This window comes from Chiloscyllium punctatum, chromosome 38 (assembly GCF_047496795.1).
Source record: "Chiloscyllium punctatum isolate Juve2018m chromosome 38, sChiPun1.3, whole genome shotgun sequence".
In the NCBI taxonomy this organism is placed as follows: Eukaryota; Metazoa; Chordata; class Chondrichthyes; order Orectolobiformes; family Hemiscylliidae; genus Chiloscyllium; species Chiloscyllium punctatum.
In genome coordinates, this window is record NC_092776.1 from 11,551,843 (window position 1) to 11,573,938 (window position 22,096).

Consider the following 22,096-nt stretch of genomic DNA (forward strand, 5'->3'; position numbering starts at 1 on the left):
AGGTAATTTTATGGAGAGAGCAGGGATTGGGTGGGTGGGGGAGGGGGAAGCTGTACACTTATTGTTCTGTATTACTTGCAGTTTTTGCTCTTTAAAATCTGTATCAGACAGTAGGAGCTCACTTTTATCACCACTGACTATCGGCCCGAAATAACAGAGTACCTTCAGCTGACCAAACTATGATGTGGTGGAGTAGCACCAATAGAGGATCACTTTCTGAGAACAACATTTTGACAGCTTGCAGTGCCAAAGTAACCTGTACCATTTCTGAAGAGCAGGCTTCAAAATGCTTCAACTTGTCGTCAATCCCTAGGGATAAGAGAAATGAAGGCCATGCAGTCCATCAAGGTTCTGCCTTCTGAAGGACCTACCAGCTCTTCCCCTCCCATCACAGCTTCTAGCTGCTTCTTGAACTGTGATTTTTCTGTCCCTGCTCCTCTACCCAGGGACCATCCCAAACATCAACCGTGTTGTTACATCATTCACAATCCTTAAATAATTATTTCTGTAGCAATGATTATATCGACCAAGCACATAAAATGGTGTATTTCATCTGCATTGCTTCATTGGAGCCCTTTTTTATTCCACATGATGAGAAAGATAGTAAGACAGACACTGACTGTTCACCTTGATTTCAAACCAAGCAATACTAATCGAATCAAAGGATTCTCTTTTTGCTAGCTAGAGGGGTCTTACCCAAAATCAGTTTGGACAACCCCAAATTATGACCAAGGATTCACAAAACTTACTTTTTTTCTCAGCTCAATTCTAACCTAATAATATCTCTCATTCCAGTTAGTGCATGGCATTAAAGCACGTCTCACCGATCCTCAGAACTCAGTGCTAAAAGCTAAGTTCCACAGAGCAAGACAGTGTTATTGATTTTGGCTGTCCTCAGCCACTTGAAACAATATGTAAATAAAGTTACAGTCTCTGCAAAGTAAACGTGTCTGAAGTCTGTAGACCAGGGGGATATGAGTGAATAGAGACAGCGACAGAAAAATTACCAGCTGGAGATAAATAATTATCTTGACTGAACTGGAAAAAGAGACCCAAAATCAAAGGAACAGACAACAGGAAAATAAACAGACAAAAGCACATCAAACAGTAAACAGGAACAAAAAAAGTGAAACAAAACTTTGAGAAGGAGATGTAAAATAAACAGTTGGTAAAGATTACTTGCAACTCAAGCTGAACAGGGCCAGGAAAACCCCAGGCTTAATCTGTGCTCCATGCTGAATTAGTGAACTCAACCAAGGAGGGAGTACGGTTCCTAGAAAGTTGGCTTCAGTGCAGTGAGCAAGGGTGAAGCCGAGGAAAGAAAAGTTGGTTAGTCGGGGTTTTCACTGACTGAAACCCACCAAATGCAGGTAGGTGGTGAATATGCAAGGTAAAAACCAGGTTAACCCCATTGCGGCCATTCTACTGTCATGTCTATATTAGTTGAAGAATCTGACAACACCTGTTGTCTTGATCTACATGTGAACAATAACCATTTGGATACAATAATAAAGGAACTTGGGAAAAAGATGACCATTCATTCCCTCTAATTCTTTTTTTCCATTTCATTGTGTCTTCTGGAGGTCCATGCATCACAGCATCTTGCAGAATCAGATGCAAATACAAATGCATCAGCACAGCGATCAGCATGCACAAAACCTCCCAGCTGCTGCTGTGTGTGAAACTTGCCATTTAACCTGTTCTGTGACTTCTCTCTATACCTGCATGGGGTTTTTGCTCCAATCCTTTTACTAAAAAAAACATCTATTTCAGTTTTAAAATTAACTGATATTTCATGAATGGCCATTTATGGAAGAAATTCCAAAACTTCTCGACCCTGTGCACGCAGAAGTGTTTCCTAATTTCACTCATGAAAGGACTGGCTCTAATTGTTGGACTGGATCCCTAGTGCAAGACTCTCCAAACAGTGGAAATAATTTCCATCTGCCCTTAATATCTTATAAACTTAAATTAAGTTACCGCTTAACCTTCTAACTTCCAGGGAATAGAACCCTAATTTATGTAATTTCTCTTTGGAATTTAACCTTTGCAGCTCAGGAAGACAGAACACTATCAAAACTTGAATCAGTGCCTCGGGGGAAGTTTGGCGCGGGGGGAGCATTCAAGGGGGATGAGATCAGGGTACAAAACAATAATTAATGAACAGTATTAAAGATCAATGAGGAAACAAATAAAAGGAGATGTTACAGCACCCTATGGGGACAGACTTCATTGCAATGACTGTATATGCATTTCCATGGAAAATAACCTTTACATCAGGAACTGGTTTCCAGTCAGGTTTTGACAGTTGTGATCATATTCAAAAACTATGCCACCAAAATCTACTTACTTCCTATGTGGCAGCACTTTCATGATTGGAATCAAGCCTCAATTAATGCATGGGCTATGGATATGCCAGAGCAATGGAGTGATTATTGAAAGTGCCAAAATGGACCCTGCACACGCAGAGCTGATTATGGTTTGCTGGCTGCGACAGGCTACAGGAAGTGGCTCTGCATACACCACTGACAAAGTTAAGGTTCCCCTTACCCAGAGTATCCATGGTGTAGGATTCCTCGGCTACCTCACATTTGTTGAGCTCTCCCAGTTCTCAGGAGGCCTTGCCTGGGGCCTGAAGCAGTAGCTGCAACTGTTTTTGCCCTCCTCCCCTCCCTCAAATGACCAGGGTCTGGATTAACCAGGGAATGGTGCTGTTACTTGGGCTACACTGCAGCAGCAGCCACCTTTCAAAGGCCTCACAAACTAGCTCCTCTCATTCAAACAAAATGATTCGCAGTGCCATCTTTTAGACTGGTTGTTAACTTCTGTTGCAGTAGAATGACACTGGGCACCTCTTGGGCATGCGGATAAAAAGGTGGCATCTGCAACATTCACAGGAACCGCACAAATAGAAATGTTGCCAAATCCAGTGAGTGCAGATCGCTGGAATTCACAACAACAATGTAAACCGAGTCAGGCAATTCAGCATATGAAGAAAGTTAAACTAGTGGTTTAACTGCATCACAAAAGTACTGTCCAAGAGCAAAAACTCCAAATTGCCTACCATTAGGAAGTGTCTCATTTGTGCTGTGGTGAATGTGTAGATATCCACTTGTCTGTGGGCCTACCAACCTACTGTCAGATCAGTAATCTCTGATCCTGGGCTTCCAGCATTGGCTTCACGGATGCTTACATCATTGCATAGAGCCCTGTAATGCTGTGGGGACACCGATGATGGATTAGACCAACTGAGTCTTCATTCACCTACACATTATTTTGTAGCCTCAGAATCATTTCTCTCATCACAGGAAATATATGAAGGCTCACCCCATTATACCAACAGAAAATTAACTTGTATTCATCCATCTTTCATAACCTTTATGCTTTAGTCGATGAAATACTTTTGAAGCATAATCCACTGTTGGAATACAGGAAACACTGCAGCCAATTCGCACACAGCAAGCTCCCACAAGCTGCAGTGATCAGTTTTACCTGAACTCACCTGTTCTTAGCAAACGTGCCTGTGGCTCTTTCAAGTCCTTCTGGGCTGAACATTTCAATCAAAAACAACAGCTCAAAAGAGCAACAATCCATTAAGCCCTGGCACATGGAGTGTCAGTCTGATGTTTATACTATGCTTCTGAAGTGAGAATTGAACCCACAACTTTCAGATATTACCTACCGTTTTCAAAGAGCCTGTCAGATGGGGTGGGCGGGGCATCTAACAATAGGTGATTCAGACGGGGATGCAGCAAACAAGTGTCCCTTGCTTATAATAATAACAAAGAAGCCTTTATTCCTTAATATTAGGGCCATAGGTTTACAGCGACTAGTCAAATTTTGTCCTCAAATTTTCCACAATTTTTAGCAGCATTTTGAAGAATTGAGTATCTGAATTCTATCCTGAAAACAAGCAGTCTAAATTCTTACATATCGATTCTCTGCAAAGTCATCCCTGAAAAATCTGGTCTCTCACCAAGTCTAACTTTAAACAGATTTCACTGAATTATAACTGGGTATGCAGTGCGACACCATGCCTGCTAACTGTGTTCAAGTTCAGAGCTATCCCCATCAGTCACGATGTAAAATTACAGCAGCAGAAAAAACTATTGGCTTGAGTTTTGAGTCACATGTTGTTACATGTCAAGATGCTGTGAAAAAGTGTTATTTTGCATGCTAAACAGAGCGTATCATACAAAGTGCATCAGAGCAGCAGAACGGACTGCAGAATACAGTGTTGCAGCCGCAAAATATCTACATTAACATTTGAGCAGTCCTACAAAATTTTGATATCAGCAAGGAAGTTGTTCTTGAATCTAACTGCGTATGCGTTAAAAAAGGTAGTTTTATATTATCTGCTGGCTGCAAGGATCCTACCTGAAATGAGGTTTGCACTGTCATAATTCAGTTGCAAAACATACATCTGTCTCCTACTGAGCATTAAACTGAATGTCTCATTAAAAGGTCACAGCATGGTTGTATACAATACTGCATTGGGGGAAATGGTGGAGCAATGGCAGTGTCACTGGACAGGTAATCTACAGCCCCAGAATTTAAATCCCACCATATTACATGGCACCATTTAAAATCAATAAAATTGGGTTCACTACAAAAGAACAGTAGAGCACAGGAACAAGCCCTGCGGCGCACCAAGACTGCACCAACACATGGTGCCTTTCTGAACTAAAAACCATGCAGTCTGCGTTTCTCTATTCCCCACCTATTTATGTATTTGTCAAGACACCTTTAGATGTCACTATTGTATGCGCCTCCCCCATCTCCTCAGGCAGCACATTCCAGGCACTTGCCACCCTCAGTTTAAAGAAATTGCATCTCACATCTCCTTCAATTTATTACTTTTTGTCTTAAACCTATTTCCCCTAGTAATTGACATTTGTACCATGGGGAAAAAAAACTCTAACTAAGCATCTATCCATGCCTCTCAGAGGTTTATAACATTATATCACGACGCCATCTCATCCTTTAACATTCAAGCAAAAACGAACCAAGATTTTCCAATCTCTCCTGATAACTAATACTTTTCAAAATCAGGCAACATCCTGGTAATCTATTTCTATTCCTCTCCAAAACCTCCACATCCTTCTGATAATGCAGTGACCAGAACTGTACCCAATATTCCAAATGTGGCCTAACTAAAGTTCAATACAACTGCAACATGACCTGCCAATTTTTATACTCTATGCCCCGACCAATGAAGGCAAGCAGCCCTATGCTTTCTTGGCCACCTTATCCACTTGTGCTGCCATTTTCAGGGAACTGGGGACCTATATTCCTAGATCCCTCTGTATGTTGATGCTACTAAGGTTCTGCCATTTACTCCATACTTTCCTCCGACACTTGATCCTCCAAAATGCATCACCTCACATTTTTCCAGATTAACCTCCACCTGCCAGTTCTCAGCCCATGTCCTGCTGTACCGTCTGGCAATTCTCCTCACTTTTTCACAGCTCCCCCAATCTTGGTGTTATCTGCAAACTTACTAATCAAACCACCTCCATTCTCCTCCAAATTATTTATATATATTTATAATATATTACAAACAGCAGGGGCTCAGTAATGATTCCTGCAGGATACCACTGATCACAGACCTCCAGTCAGAAAAACACCATTCTACCACTAATGTTTTTGAGAACTAAGCCAGTTCTGTTTCCACCTTATTAGCTCCCCACAGATTCCATGTGGCTTCACCTTTTGTATCAGCCTGCCATGAGACACCTTAAAAAAAGGCCTTGCCTAAGTCCGTATAGCCATGTACTGCCATGCCCTCAATCATACTTGTCACTTCCTCAAAAACCCAATCAAGTTTGTGAGTCAAGACCATCCCCTCACAAAGCCATGCTGCCTTTCACTAATAAGTCCATATTTTTCCCAAGGTGACTAAATCCTATCCCAAGAATCTTCTCCAGTAATTTTCCCTACCATTGACATGAGGCTCACTATCCTATAATTTCCCAGTTTATCACTGTTGCCTTTCTTAAACAAAGGAACAACACAGGCTACTCTCCAGTCCTCTGGGACCTCTCCTGTTACTGAAGAGGATATAAAGGCCCCAGTAATTTCCTCACCGGCCTCTCTCAGCATTCTGAGGCAGCAAGGCATTCTCCTGCTCTTTAAAGGAATCAGCTAATCTTTTGAGGCAACTGGAAAGCTCATAACTCCTCAGTCACAAATACCTATTACTCTGAACTGGAAACATCAGACAAAGGAGTGAGATATGGACAAGGGCACTCTCAATTTTACACAGATGCTGAGGAAGCACTTGAGACCCAGAACTTAATCTCCCCTTTCACCAGTACATTTTCATCAATTAGACCATCACGTCCACATTTTCAATCACTTACCCCTATAGAAATCTGCATTTCCCAGAAATAACAAACTGTTCAGAAGAACCATGACCCAGCAGAGTGGGAGGAAATAAACGATGGAGAGCGTTCCCAACAGGCTCCCATAAAACCTAAACAAAACACAGAGAACGGTGAACATCCAGCATTAGCAAATACAGATTCTAAACTTGGGCTCTGATGACTCCATGCATTGTATAACAGGAGGGGGTCATTGAACCCTTTCCATCATTTGCCCTACTGTGAAGAAGGTTCATGATCTAACATTATTTGGAAACCCAAATTCTAAAATGGAAAACTCACATACAGCTTTCCTATATTGTCAATGTTAAGAAAGACTTAGTTTCACTTTTGAGTTCTGAGAATAGCTCCAGGGTGTGTCAGGAAATTTGTTCACATGCAGTTAAATAAAGCTAGCTAAAAAAAAAAGCCTCAAGATGACTAATGCAGTGCCTTAGAAAACAAAGTAGAAAGGAGAAAAAAAGTGAACTTCTATTTTGCAACAAGTTGTCTCATGACACAAAAACAGAGAGAGAAATGGGCTCTTTTTAGAAAAGATAGAACTATTTGGGTGAGGAAGTAATTATGCAGGTTCCTTTCAAATAGAAGGTCATTCAGGGAGAAAAAAAAGCCTGCAAGAGCAGCAATGCAATTTAGTAGTCTCCAGAAAAATTAGGCAAGAGAAAAATCCTGGGTGGTGTAATGAAGGTTACAATACAAGAGCAATGATATACTGCGGAGGCTGTTCAAGGCCCTGGTCAGATTATAACTGAAATATTGTGAGCAATTTTGAGAAGGAGGATGCACTGGTGTTGGAGAGAAGCCAAAGAAGGCTCACAACAATAAGCCTGGGAATGAAGGACTTGTCACATGAGCAGCCGTTGAGGATTCTGGGTCTACACCTGATGAACTTTAGAAGGACGAGGGGGAATCTGAATGAAATTTACATCATACTGAGGGGCCTGGATGCTGTGGAAGTGGAGAAGATGCTTCCACTAGGCGGTGAGACTAAGACCTGGGGGCACAGCCTCAGAGTGAAGGGATGACTCTTCAGAACTGAGATGAAGAGGAATTTCTTCATACAGAGCATGGTGAATCTGTGGAACTCATTATTGCAGAAGGCTGTGGAGGCCAACGCATTGAGTGTATTTAAAACAGAGATAGATAGGTTCTTGATTCACAAAAGAATCAAGGTTATGGGGAAAAGGTATGAGAATGGAGTTGAGAAACATGTAAGCCATGATTGAATGGCAGGAGACAAAAATGGCCCAATTGTGCTCCTATATCTTGTGGTCTTATTAGGACGCAAAACCTTGGAACATGAGGCTGTGGAATGGCAGTTTAAGGAATCCATATTAAAGTTTGGGAGAAGATTTGTAGCTAAGGTGCTCATTGTTGTGGTTCTGTTCGCCGAGCTGGGAATTTGTGTTGCAGACGTTTCGTCCCCTGTCTAGGTGACATCCTCAGCGCTTGGGAGCCTCCTGTGAAGCGCTTCTGTGATGTTTCTTCCGGCATTTATAGTGATTACACTAAATCACTATAAATGCCGGAGGAAACATCACAGAAACCCATCCACCTGCTTCAGCCCTGAATACTACTTTAAAAATACCTTTGTGGAGCAAAGCAATAAAAAAAATCTAATTTGTAGCTCTTCATTGAATCAGTATTTACTAATTTTTCGAGGATGGGGAAGACAATTTTAGTACCAGCCATCCCCCAACTATCAATAGAAACTTCAAAAGAGCATAAGCAAATAAAATGTGACACTGATTGGCATAAGAGATTGAGAATAGGTCACGAAAAGCTTGGTCAAATGGCTAGGTTTTAAAGACTGACTTAAACAGAGGAACGAGATCCAGAGGAGAAATATTAGGGATGTTATTTCAGCACTAGGCAGAAGACATGGTGGCAAAAAAAAAAGAATTAAAATCAGAACATGCAGTGGGCCAAAACTGGAAAAATAGTGGTCTCGGAGTTATGGAGAGACATAGAGACATAAGCATGTGGGAGCTTGCTGTGTGCAAATTAGCCACTGCATTTTCTACAGTACAACTGTGACTATATTCAAAATGGATGACATTGGCTGTAGAGCATTCTCGGACACCCTGAAATCACAAGCTGTCCTAAATAGAAATAGGTTCTCTCTTTTAACGATTACATTGTTCTATTTCAATCACTATATTGGCCAAGGTTAGGAAATTCACTGCACGTTTACTGTCCCACATCATACATTCATTCCCCCAACCACCTTCACCTCCAAAACAATCAAACACTCACTCACAGGACAGATAGAGAATGGTCTTCCCAGTATAGGACTCGGTATGCAGCCTCGCAGCTGCTACAGGTCTTGTTCACCATCTCATCCAGGTGAATTAAACTATAGAGAGAGAAAAACAAACACCAGATGGAAGCATTATTATTAAAAGGAGCACTCAGCATGTATTTTAATCCAAATAATGGATCCCATCAGCAGCTATTGAGTCTCCCAGGCTGACCTTTGTCTGTGGAATTGTGTTTCTCTCCACATGGGCTCCATTTCCACCTCCACCTATTATTCACTTGTGCACCCTCCCACATTCCATCTTCAACACAGATACCAACATTTTCCGAGCTACAATCAGTTTAACTCTGCTTTCTTTTCACAGATGCTGCCAGATCTGCCAAGTTTTTCTAGCAATTCTTGCTTTTGTTTCGGATTTCCAACGTAAAACAGCTCTTTGGTTTTTGTTTGGTTCAATCCATAAACACTTGCTCAGGATGATTAAATCTGATGACAATTCATTCATGTGATATCTCCTATTATCAGGCTTCTTGCATTGCTCACATTTAATGTAAAAACAGGTCAGGAAGTCTCACTTTGAAAAATCAAGATCGCACCCAGTAAACCCAGGAGGCACCAGTCAGTGTGCACCAATAGATCTTCGCACTCAAATAATTCACTGCAGAAAATGAGAATGATATTCTAGCTGCTTCTTCAAACTCAAAGAATGAAGGATGACATCAGTCGCATGTAAACCCACATTCTCCTCTATCTACTACACCAATGAACTGCACCACACCAGCTACAGATGAGTCCTGTAATCATACAGCACAGAAACAGACCCTTCGGTGTGACTCATCCATGCCAACCAGACTCCTAATTTAAACTAGTCCCATTTACCAGCATTTGGCCCATATTCCTCTAAACCCTTCCTATTCATGTGCCCATCCAGATGCCTTTAAATGTTATAATTACATCAGCCTCTACCACTTCCTCTAGCAGCTCATTCCATACATACACTACTGTCTGCATGATAAAGTTGCCCCTTAGGGTTCCTTTTATGTCTTTTCCCTCTCACCCTAAACCTATGCCCTCTAATTTTGGAATCCCCATCCTGGAGGAAAAAAAACCTTGCCTATTTGCCCTATCCTTGCACTTCATGTTTTTTTTATAACTCTGTCAAATTCCCACCATCTCAGCTGTAGGGGATCAATAAAACTAGTCCATGCTGTATCTCAAGTTCACCCATTTGAAGATGCTTCATTATTACATGGTTAAGGTCATATCTTGTGATACTTTCCTGTGCCAAAAGTGTTATATCAATACAAGACTGCACAAAAGATAATCCACTGAACTCCAAGCTATAAGGAACTGTTATGAAAGGTTATAAGCTGAAATATTAATTCTACTTTTCTTAGATTCTGACTGACCTGCTGAATCATTCAGCATTTGCTGGCTTTCGATCAGATATCCAGCTTCCAGAGCGTTTTGCTTTTGTAAGGACCAGGTGGTTTATAAGTTTGGTCAAAAGAATAAGTTTTAAGGAGCACCGTAAAGCATATACAAGACACTGATGAAGAAAATTTAGGAAGAGAATTTCTGAGTTTTGAACTTTGGCAGCAGAAAATATGACTGCCAATGGTAGAATAAAAAGAAATGGGAAATGCCAAAATTGAAAGCGTTTAAAGAGCTTGATGTGGCACTGAGCTGAAGCAGGTAATAGACAAGGAGGAGCATATGCCATCGAGGAAATGAAAACAAGAATGAGAATTTAAAATCAAGGCGTTGTAGGAGCAGAAAGTAATATGATCGAAAAACACAGGGGTGATGGGTGAATGGAAATGGTTTGAGAATAAGCAGAGTTTTAGACATGCTTAAATTTGCTGATGGCGCAAGTTGGAGGCCAGCATTGCGAGGTCACAAATGAAGCGGTTTGCTGGTGGTTACAGAAGCACAGTTCCTCAGGTAACAATGTGGTCCATGTCCACAGCAAAACCTGAAAAATACCCAGGCTTGGCCTGATATGCAGCAGTCCATATTTACATTAGACAAGTTTCAAGTACTAATCATATCCTACAAGCAGAACAACTGTATGGTCATAGCAAGGCAGTCTTAAATCAATAAACCAGATCAAATCTCTAACCTATCTGGATACTGACGGCACTCAGCTGCAATTTAAATAACTTATATTTCATTACTGATTCTTCCACCTGCTAAGTCCTGGTGGTCATAAAGCAGGTTAGAGATGGCTATTCTAAGGTAAGTGGCTCACCTCCTTCAGTCCCAAAGTATCACCATCACCTAGAAGGTACAAGTGAGGAAAATGCTTTGCCTTTAGCTGAATATGTGCCAAAGTAACACACACAGGGAACTTGACATCCTATTATTAAAACAAAATAATCCATTTGAGTGGCAGACCATCCACTAACCATCCATTCATTCTCTCCACCACTGGTATACTGTGTCGGCAGTATGTACTGTTACAACACAGCAAGTTTCCAAGGCTTCTTTTCAGCATCTCCCCCTAACTCTGCAACTTCAACATTTCCACTGCCTACAAGGACTTCTAAGTCATACAATAAGTTCCCTCCAAGTTACACATCTATTCGTTCATCATCACTGGGTCAGGTATTATGGAACTTCCTACTCAACAGCATAGAGGAAGCACTACACTTTCGCAATGCAACTTCAAGTCGAAGTACCATCACCTATCCAAAAGGTAACTAAGAATTTACAAAAATTAGTTTTTATGGAGGGTCTTAAAGAGAGGGAACAAAGAGGGCAGTAGAGCTAGCAGGAGATTGGGTTAGAGGTGTTTAAGGAAGACATTTCAAATATGAAGCTTATAAGACTGAAAACACAGTCACCAACATTGGGATAGGAAACCTTATGAGAGACTGGAGTTATAAGGACCAAGTTACAAGGGTAGCTGTAGGAAGGAAAGCAACAAAACGATCTGAACAGGAGAATAAAAATTTTAGAAAGCAGTCAATATAAGACCAGTGTTCATCAGCAACAGTGATGCGTTATAAGAGCTTATTACAAGATGAAACACAGCTCACAGAATTCCAAATGAGCTGAGATTTATGCAAGATGGAGGATGGAAACCAACAAAGAAAGGATGGCAACAGTCAAATTGAGGGGGTTTGTATCTCAAAGCACTTCAGGTTTATTATACAAACAATAGTTGACAGGAAAAGATTATGTCCTACTCAATTATGAAAGCTACATTCTATCCATGATGTCTATGCGTATTTGAATATGAAGTTGCAGCTCTTTTAGTCTATATCAATTTAAACAGCGAATTACTGAGGCTTTAAAAGGGGTTAATTTTAATAGAAAAATTACTTTGACATGTTGGCAACAATGGTTTGTATTTACATTGTGCCTTATTGGAGTAAATGCCCTTAGGCTCTTTGCCACAAGAGTGCAGTGAAGTTATTTCTGCCTTCGTGTTGACTACACATAATCTGTGGCTTCCATGCAAGATCAGCAGAAAGACAGAATCAATAGAGTGGAGAGAAAGGTGGGGCAGGAGAAGGATGAAGCAGTCACACAAAACAAGCATCTGTTCCTTTGTGTGATTTGCTGTCACTCTGCTGGATGAATGAACAAACAGGAGCTACTTTCCCTCATCACAACAACCTTTGAGAATTTTATAGCAATGCACAAATGTTGAAGGGAAATAGCTGGGAGGGGCTCAGAACAAAAGAACATCAAACAGTTATTTCCTCATCCAGATGAAACCAGAATGTAGCAAGCAATTTACCACTGACTGAAAATGATCTTCTTTGAATTATCTGATAATTCAATTGATTTTCACATTAAATTCTGACCGGTGTTAATTATATTACTTACTTAATGCCATGAACTGGTTTGTTCAAGCTAGTGTGTAAAACACTCAATTTAAATTTTTATAAGTACATAAAAGGAACTAAATTCTAAAACAGTTGTTCTTATGGCACAGAAACCCTCTTTTTAAAAACAAGGTGTCCCATCTTTCTAACCATTAAAGGTATTTGAGACAAAAAAATCCTCCAGATGCTAGAATCTAAGGTAGACAAGCAGGAGGCTGGAAGAACACAGCAAGCCAGGCAGCATCAGGAGGTGGAGAAGTCACCATTACAGATGTAACCCTTCTTCAGGACTGGGGGTGGGTGTAGGGGGGGGCAGACTGGTGAAGTAAGGATAGGCGAACACAGGTACAGGGTACGATCAGGTTGGTCGATGGAAGGAATGCATCTGGTTGTTGGCTGGAAGGAAGGGTCAGTCAGTGGAATGGAATGGAGGGGGAAGGGGGTGAGAAGGGAGTCAGGGGATGGGAAGGGAGGTGATTTGAAATTGGAGAACTCAGTGTTGGGTCCTCCAGGCTGTAGGCTGCCCAAGCAGAAGACGGGGTTTTGTTTCTCCAATTTGAGGTTTGATTTGTTGTGGCAAAGGAGGAGGCCAAGGATGTTCATATTGGAAAGGGAGTGGGAAAGGGAATTAAAATGGGCAGTGACTGGGAGGTAATTTGCATATATTTCAAGCTCTGGATACTAACACAGTTCTGAGATGTCCCAATGTTAACATATACACCAATGAGATACCAGTCCCAAATTTTCAAAGTCTTTTTAAACTACGCAAATCAAAAGAAAAATGCAATCACTAAAAGTCTGTAAATTATACACCAAGGTTCACAGTCGAAAGCATCAGTTGTAGTGAGAAAGAGAGGTTACTGCATCAGCCTTGGCTCCAAGGGTAGCACTCCCCAATCAAAAAGACATGGGTTAAAGTGCCATTTGCAGAGACCGGAGCACAAACATCTGGGTGATTATACTTCTCGAAGAGCACTGTGCTGTTACAGAGGTCGTCTTTCAGACGAGGCATTAAACAAAGGCACTGTCTGGCCTCTTAGATTCATGTAAAAGATTTTAAACATTATAAAATGTTCTGCAGGTCTGGAATACTTTATCCAGAAATCTCAAGACGGCTTTCTTTTTTGGATAAGCGACATTTGTTGCTTTCAGATACATTTATCCTATAGATCCACTCTGGCCAACTGAAGTTTTTTTCCCAAACTCAGAGTGTTTACAAGTTGGTTCGGGTCTGCTTTCGAAAATTCCTTGGGATAAAGATACTGGACCTGTACTTCAAAGACAACTACCTAGGCCAATATTTACTCTACAACCCACATCACTAAAACAGATGAACTGACCAATGTTATAAAACTGTGGGATCTTGCTTCATTTCACTAAGCCACATTCTTAATGCATTTATAAAATGTGATGTGTCACTGGCAAAGACATTTATTAGGCGAAAATGTGTACTGCAGATGCTGGAGATTAGAGTGGTGCTGGAAAAGCACAGCAGGTCAGACAGCATCTGAGGACACGAAACGTCGATTTTCCTGCTCCTCGGATGCTGCCTGACCTGCTATGCTTTTCCAGCACCACTCTAATCTCTGAAGGACATTTATTGTCCATCCCTAACTGCCATTAATGGAGTTGCTTGCTATGCTGCTTCAAAGACAGATTAAGAATCAACACATTGGTCACATATAGATCCAAAGCAGGTAGGAATGGCACATATCTTCCTCCAAAGCACACAACAGACTAGATATCTATGACAATCTGGTAACTTCTTGCTCATCAATACCGATACTACCTTTTCATTTCAGATACACTTCCTTAATTGAACTTAAATGCTCCAGCTACCAGGAGTTTTGAATTCATGACCCAGATTAATAGACAGGTTTCCAGATTACTAGCCCAATAAAAAATTCCCCATGCTGCCCCTCCCTCTGTTTTCTTGCACAACAACAGGGACTAGAGTACTGAAGTACATTAATAACTGTAGTGTGTTTGAAAACTCCCCACGTTATGGAAGGTACAACATAAATACTGCACCACACGATCATCAAAGGTAAACTTACAAAGCTTTGATTTCAACCAGAGCTTCCTGTCTGCTGATTTTAACCTTTTGAAGATCCTCTCTTCGGACACTGTGATTTTTCTGTCTTGCGAGGGCTTGCTCACTGAGCTGCTCCTGGCAGCAGTTCTGCAAATACCCAAGTACAGCAGGGGTAGAAATAACTAGTGCGAGAAGAATGAACCAGCCAGCTGCAGAAGAGAAAACAAGACAATAAATGACCTCCAGCATAAACTGCAAAAAAAACCCTGCATTTCGCTAAAACAGAGCATGTTCACTGGTGAGGAGCTGATCATTTTCAGATAGTCTGTGTCAGCGTCAAGAGCTACTCCATTTGAGCCCCAAACAAATACTGCCACATTAGATGAAAGCTTGTAATTTCAAATAAACCTGTTGGACTATAATCTGGTGTTGTGAGATTTTTATATCAGGTGGGGCATAGGTTACATGGAGAAGGCCCAGGAAAAAACAAAAAGAGTAAATTTCTACAACCATTCTCCCAAACTCCCACTATGAACCTTGGAGACAGGCCAGAAGCAGTCACTTGGGAGATGATTCAAATTCTGCAGCAGACTTCCATCAAAGCTATTGGGGTAGATCCCAGTGCGTATTTGCATCACAACAGTGCCCCTTTCTGCACCAGAATAATGTATTTATGGTAACTGAAAACATCAAATTCCTAAATGGCAGGGGCAAATAAGAACATAAGAGCAGAAGAGAAGGATAAAGCATTTGGTCCCTCAAGCCTACCCCACTATTCTATAAGAGCATGATTGATTTGATTGTGGCCTGACCTCCACTTTTCTGTCTGCCACACATTACTGTTAATGCCCTTGTCAAGCAAAAATCCATCCAACTCAGCCTTGAATGAACACAACTGACTCAGTTTCCACTGTTCATTGAGGAAGGTAACCCAAAAGATTAACAACCCTCATTTCCATCTTAAATGGGAGGCCAGTTTGTCCTCCTATTCTGGAAAATTCTATGATTACAAGATCACTACTTTACTGCCAAGCCAATACTCTCTCATTCTAGATTAGTGGTGCTGGAAGAGCACAGTAGTTCAGGCAGCATCCGAGGAGCAGGAAAATCGACGTTTCGGGCAAAAGCCCTTCATCAGGAATACAGGCAGAGAGCCTGAAGGGTGGAAAGATAAGCGAGAGGGTGGTGGGGGTGGGGAGAAAGTAGCATTGAGTACAATAGGTGAGTGGGGGAGGAGATGAAAGTGATAGGTCAAGGAGGAGAGGGTGGGTGGAGTGGATAGGTAGAAAAGAAGAAAGGCAGGTAGGACAAGTCATGGGGACAGTGCTGAGCTGGAAGTTTGGAACTAGAGTGAGGTGGGGGAAGGGGAAAATGAGGAAACTGTTGAAGTCCACATTGATGCCCTGGGGTTGAAGTGTTCCGAGGCGGAAGATGAGGCGTTCTTCCTCCAGGCGTCTGGTGGTGAGGGAGCGGCGGTGAAGGAGGCCCAGGACCTCCATGTCCTCAGCAGAGTGGGAGGGGGAGTTGAAATGTTGGGCCACAGGCGGTGTGGTTGATTGGTGCGGGTGTCCCGGAGATGTTCCCTAAAGCACTCTGCTAGGAGGCTTCCAGTCTCCCCAATGTAGAGGATACCGCATCGGGAGCAACGGATACAATAAATGATATTGGTGGATGTGCAGGTAAAACTTTGATGGATGTGGAAGGCTCCTTTAGGGCCTTGGATGGAGGTGAGGGAGGAGGTGTGGGCGCAGGTTTTGCAATTCCTGCGGTGGCAGGGGAAGGTGCCAGGATGGGAGGGTAGGTTGTAGGGGGGCGTGGACCTGACCAGGTAGTCACGGAGGGAACGGTCTTTGCGGAAGGCGGAAAGGGGTGTGGAGGGAAATATATCCTTGGTGGTGGGGTCTGTTTGGAGGTGGCGGAAATGTCAGCGGAATATTTAGTTTATACAAAGGTTGGTAGGGTGGAAGGTGAGCACCAGGGGCGTTCTGTCCTTGTTACGGTTGGAGAGGTGGGGTCTGAGGGCGGAGGTGCGAGATGTGGACGAGATGTGTTGAAAGGCATCTTTAACCACGCGGGAAGGGAAATTGCAGTCTCTAAAGAAGGAGGCCATCTGGTGTGTTCTGTTCTAAAGAAGGAGGCCACTCTCATGCCCAGAGAACTAGACTGAATTTACCGAACTTTATTTCATAATGGAACCTTACAGCCAGCATAGTTGTCGAGAATCATAGAAGAGGCCCTTCAGCCCATTGAGTCTGCCCCAACAAACAAAGTCTACAAGAGTCCCACCTTTTAGCACTTGGCCTATAGCCTTGGATGTTACAAATGTTACCTGTTCACATGCTATGAAGTTTACCACCTCAACCATCCTTCCAGACAGTGCATTCCAGGTACCGCCACCCTCTGGGTGAACATTTCTTTCCTCAAATGCCCTCTAGATTTCTGGCCTTTACCTTGTTACTGACACCTCAACTAAGGGGAATGGCTGCTTTCAGTACACTCTGTCCATGCCCATATAACCTTATGCATCTCTCTCAGGTTCCCCTCAGCCTTCTCTGCTCTAAACAAGACAACCGGAGCTTATCCAAACACTTGCCGTAGCTAAACTGCCACATCCCAGGCAACATCGTGATGAATCTGCTCCATACCCCCTCCAGTGTGCTGACCAGAACTGCGCACTGTACTCCAGCTGTGGCCTAACCAAAATTCTGTACAGCTCCAAAATAACTTCCCTGGTCTTCTGCCACTACTGATAAAGGCAAGTCCAGTATGCTTTCTTAGCTACCCTATTAACCTGTGCTGCCACCTTTGGTGATCTATGGACAAGCACCCCAAGATCCCTCTATTCCTTTGAGCTTCCTAATGTCCTGCCATTTATTGAACATTCCCTTGTCTTGCTACTTCATCACAATCACCCACATCAAGGTTAAATTCCATCTGTCAGTTCTGCCCATCTGATCAATTTGTCAAATCTCCTGTAGACCTTCTTCCTCACTGGCGAACACCAGGCTAATCTTTGTGTAATGCACAAACTTGCTTATCATTCCCTCACATTTTTTCTATATCATTTTTTAATATCACAAACAATAAGGGATCCAGCACTGATTCCTTATTTATCCCTGGCCTCATAGGTAAAAGAAAAAAGGGAGGTATCCAAATACACTCCCCATTCTGGAGATCACTAATATTAACAATCAGATCTTACCTTCTGTAAGCGTCAGGAACAACACATTGAGAATGATGCAACACAACATGGAGCATTTGGGTGCTTTCCATCTGCAAAACAATAAACATGATTAATAAATCTGGCAGCACCTGACGACTATAAAACCCTTTGCTCAAAACTAAGCCCCTTAGTGATATGTCAACATTAGGGTACACATAGTCTAGCAGCTGCAGTTTGCATTAAAGCAAAGCTAGAAATGCAAAGCTCATTAAATACTGATTCAAACCATGTAGCAGGAGGCTTTTCAGCCCAGCATCCCTGCACCACCACACTGAAATAGTTATCTGCAGAGAACTGCAAATGCCTTTATTCCAAGCATATATTCACGTTCTTCTTGAAAGCTATTATTCAAGATGCTTCTACGATCTTTTCAAATGGCTCATCCGAAATCACCACAATGCACTGCAAAAAATAAAAAAACCGTCATCTCAAACCTTCATCCTCTTGTTATCAGCCCTTCTATCAGTTTCGAATAGATTAATTTATTCTACCCAATCTCCTTTGTAATTTTGAGCACCTCTATTAAAACTGGCCCTGAAAACCTTCTCTGCTCTAAGGAGAGATACAATCACCAGTGTTTTAGCTCCCACATTGTCGGGGATTTCTGGTTGGAAGGCAGGAGAAAACTTAACAACAGATGTCCTTCCTAACTAAATGTTCATGGCTCATGAAATATCCCTTCAAAATGAAAATAAAAAAGTTACATAGTGCCTTACTGAGGTGGCAGTATCTTAATTGCAATCTGACTTTCTGTCACAACATGCACCATTAAATTTAAAAAGTGGAATAAAATACCACAAATGTGAAATTATAATGTTACAGAAACACCACGAAAGAAATTATATTTATAGCTATTACATCCAAACATTAAAATTGGCCTCTTGCCACTCAATGAAGAAATGTATTTCCTAACAATATATTTGGAATATAATTTTCTCACACATAACCACTGAACAAAACCAGAGATTAATTATGTAGAAAGAAACATAGACAGAGAATAAGCCTTTATAGTCAATCAATCTAGTACAGTAGTCCCCCCGTAAACATGGGGGATATGTTCCAAGACCTACCACGGAAACCTGAACCCGCAGATAGGTGTGAGCCCATTCATTTAAATGGGAAATTTACCTTCCCAGCAGCCCCCAGTCCTTGGTTCTGGAAGGTTCCCTGCAATATATATTCAGGCTGCAGTAAATCGCAGGGAACTGAAACCGCGGAAACTGGACCCACGGATATGGGGGCCCCCCAGTAATCCTAAGGATGTTGGATTAGGACATCTCAGCAAAACTCACCATTTTATTTCCTTCAAGGTTACATCACACGTTATAACTGAAACATCAGTGAAAAGTGTTAAGGGTAGATGGGGAGACTTCTAATCATGCAATCATTGAATGATTTGCCCTGGTAACCTATTTCACAACTCACCTGTGAGTAAGAAAAGCCCTGCCTGACTTCCTTGCTAACTCATGATTTTCCTTTCTTTTAAAAAAAAACTTCTCAATCCTGAAATTTAAAAATTGTGAACCATTTTTTTCCAAATATAATCAACTCACCAGCAGGAATCTTGTTCGACCACCTGCCACAGAATACTTCCGGTGTTTGGTCAGTACATTCAGACAATAAGAAGCTGATCGCAAAGTAAAGCTTGACCTTACCTCTGGTCTGAGACAACAGAAGGGAGCAATGTCGGCCTTGGGGATGTTGAAGTGGAAAGACAATAGAATCAAACTTAACTCAAGTCTGACAAAGGAATATCGGATCACATGAAGATTGATATGCACATTCCATGCGATCAAACGAAAGAGAATCTGTCTCTGTCAAAAGGCTAATGGTGGATTTTAGTAAGGCTTCCATGCAGCAGACTGGCCAGAAAAATTAAAGTACACAGGATACAGGGGAGAGAGATGTCGGAGAGACTTACAAGAACATTGCCAGGGCTTGAAAATTGCAGGAAAGACCCCGAAGGATCCTTCCGTATCCGGCAGAGATTTTCCTACACATCCAAACACCTCATCTACTGTGTCTGTTGCTCTTGTTGTGGTCTCCTCTATATTGGGACGACAGAAGGCCAACTTGTGAAATGTTTCAGAGAACATCTCTGGGGCATACACATAGAACAAGCCCACTGCCCTGTGGCTGACCACTTCAACTCCACCCCCACACTCTGCCAAGGACATGCAAGTCCCGGGCCCCTCCAAAGCCAAACTCGATGCCTGGAAGAAGAATGCCTCATCTTCCACTTTGGGACCCTCCAACCACACTGCATCAACGTCAATTTCACCAGTTTCCTCATCTCTTCTCACGTCCAACCCGACACCACCCTCTTGAACTGTCCTACCTGTCCATCTTCCTTCCCACCTGCTCTACCCCCACTCCGACCTATCACCATCACCCCCTACCTTTATCCACCTATCACCTTTTAAACCACCTTCCTCCCAGCCTCACAACCCTCCTATTTCTCTCAGCCATCTTGGGCCCACCCCCATAAAAACTGGATAGGCTACGGACGCTTTCTTAGAACAGAGAAGGCTGACAGTTGACCTGATTAGAGTGGTGCTGGAAAAGCACAGCAGGTCAAGCAGCATCCGATGTGCAGGAAAACTGATGTTTCGGTCAAAAGCCCTTCATCAGGAATCAGTGGGATTTGAAGCGGTGGCTAAAATGTTGAGCCAGCGCAAACATAGGGGTTGACTGAGCTCTTTCTGTGCTGCAATGTTTCTATGATTCTAGGTCATTGTCAAAACTTGTTCTTCTGTGAATTGTAATACAGGATATTCACTGTCCACTTACACAAAGTAGTAAGACATCTAGTCAAGATTGCATCCAGAGGCCAGCAGTGCAGCACCTCTCCAATGCTTAGCAATCACAAACCGTATAGTGAACTACACAATTCACTTTGGTACATGTCTTTTGTAAATTCTGACAGCAATATGTAATCATTTATAAGCAGTAAATTGCCGCATTGGTTTATCATAAATTTCAGAACAGCAGGACAGTGTAAAGAAAGGAGTGTAAGGATGACATTTGATTCCTTAAATTTGTTCCACCACTTACCAAAAATCATAACTTTTTTTTCTATTTCAGAGCTCCATCCGCTCATACAATCCTCATATACCCTTTACTTTTCAAAAATCTATTGAACTGTTCTGGAATTTACTCAACAAACAAATGCCCAATGCTGATAGGAAATTCCAAAGTTTCACAATTCTTTCATTGAAGAAGTTTCTTCTCATCTTCGTGCTAATGGCCAATGGCCTTCTGCAGCTATAATGCATGTTCCAAATGTGAGGAAATAGAAATATTTTCTTTCTACAGTTAAATCACCAGCATGAAAATACTATTATTGGGTCTTTAATGGGACAAGAGGGCACAAATTGCTCGCACTAACTCACTTAAATAAGGTTGACGATACTGGTTGTATTGATTCATTGGTCACTGCCGCTCCAAGCAGTGTTTCCACTAAGCTGTGTTTGTGTGTGCAGCCATTCTGAAATTCTGCCCATACCAAATCATTCCAATGCATTCATTTCTGGTTTCTCTAGCTGCTACTGCACACAGGCTGGAGACATTAACAGGATTGTAACTTCTGAGGTATCTGATGACCTATCATATTTAATATCACTCTTGTTGTTTTTTTTTTACTGATCCAATCTCCAAAAGGAAGGAAACACTCGAGTGGCCAGTCACAACTCCAGGGTGTTGGTGGACACCACGTGCTCCTTCTCCAAGGACACCTGGTACATTTTTTTTTGTTTAAATTTAACCCCCACACTACCGCCTAACTGCGGTAGTGCTTATTTTTTTCCCCAGCACCCATGGTGTGTGCGTGTGCAGGTGTGAGACACAGTGAGAAACACAAGGTGCACGCATCTTTATTCAATTTCCACCACCAGGAAGATATGAAAAACACCCGAGTGGCCAGTGACAAGCACTGCCCTTCACATCAAAGGGCAATGCTGTGTGATCAAAATAGTGAAGGGGAGGGTAGGGACTAAATCAAAATAGAGTTGGAGGGAGAAATCACTCTTGTTGTATCTCTGGTCTCTTCTCGTTAGGCAGATCCTCAAATTGAAGGTTACTTTCGTCCATTCCAGGGTGATGAGTCCTGACATGACTAAGAGCCTAACGCTGGATCTGTGCAAAAGCATGGACAATACAGTGGTACCTGAGGAGATGGGTAGATGGAATGCCTGCGGGTCTGCACGCTCCTTTCATTGCTTGCGCTGGTCCCGTCCAAGATGTTCGAGATGCTTCTTTTCCAGTTTGGACAATCACAGTAAATGGATTCTCATGATTCTGTCAGGATATTGCTTTCTCAGGCAGATTTTGAGAACATCCTTGAAGTGTTTCCTGCACCTT

The 22,096-nt window shown here is 42.1% G+C and overlaps 1 protein-coding gene across 7 annotated transcripts in view; it reads right to left on the reverse strand.

Annotated features, from left to right (window-relative positions):
* zfyve27 (zinc finger, FYVE domain containing 27) overlaps positions 1 to 22,096 on the reverse strand; it is a 188,741-nt gene that overhangs the window by 163,484 nt on the left and 3,161 nt on the right. For all 7 annotated transcript variants that reach the window (XM_072557159.1, XM_072557158.1, XM_072557161.1 and 4 more), the window contains exons 2-5: positions 17,717 to 17,787; positions 14,537 to 14,723; positions 8,644 to 8,739; positions 6,363 to 6,475 (exon numbers count right to left, since the gene is read on the reverse strand). In XM_072557159.1, coding sequence (XP_072413260.1) covers positions 6,363 to 6,475; positions 8,644 to 8,739; positions 14,537 to 14,723; positions 17,717 to 17,787 — 467 coding nt within the window. The remainder of the gene's footprint in view (positions 1 to 6,362; positions 6,476 to 8,643; positions 8,740 to 14,536; positions 14,724 to 17,716; positions 17,788 to 22,096) is intronic.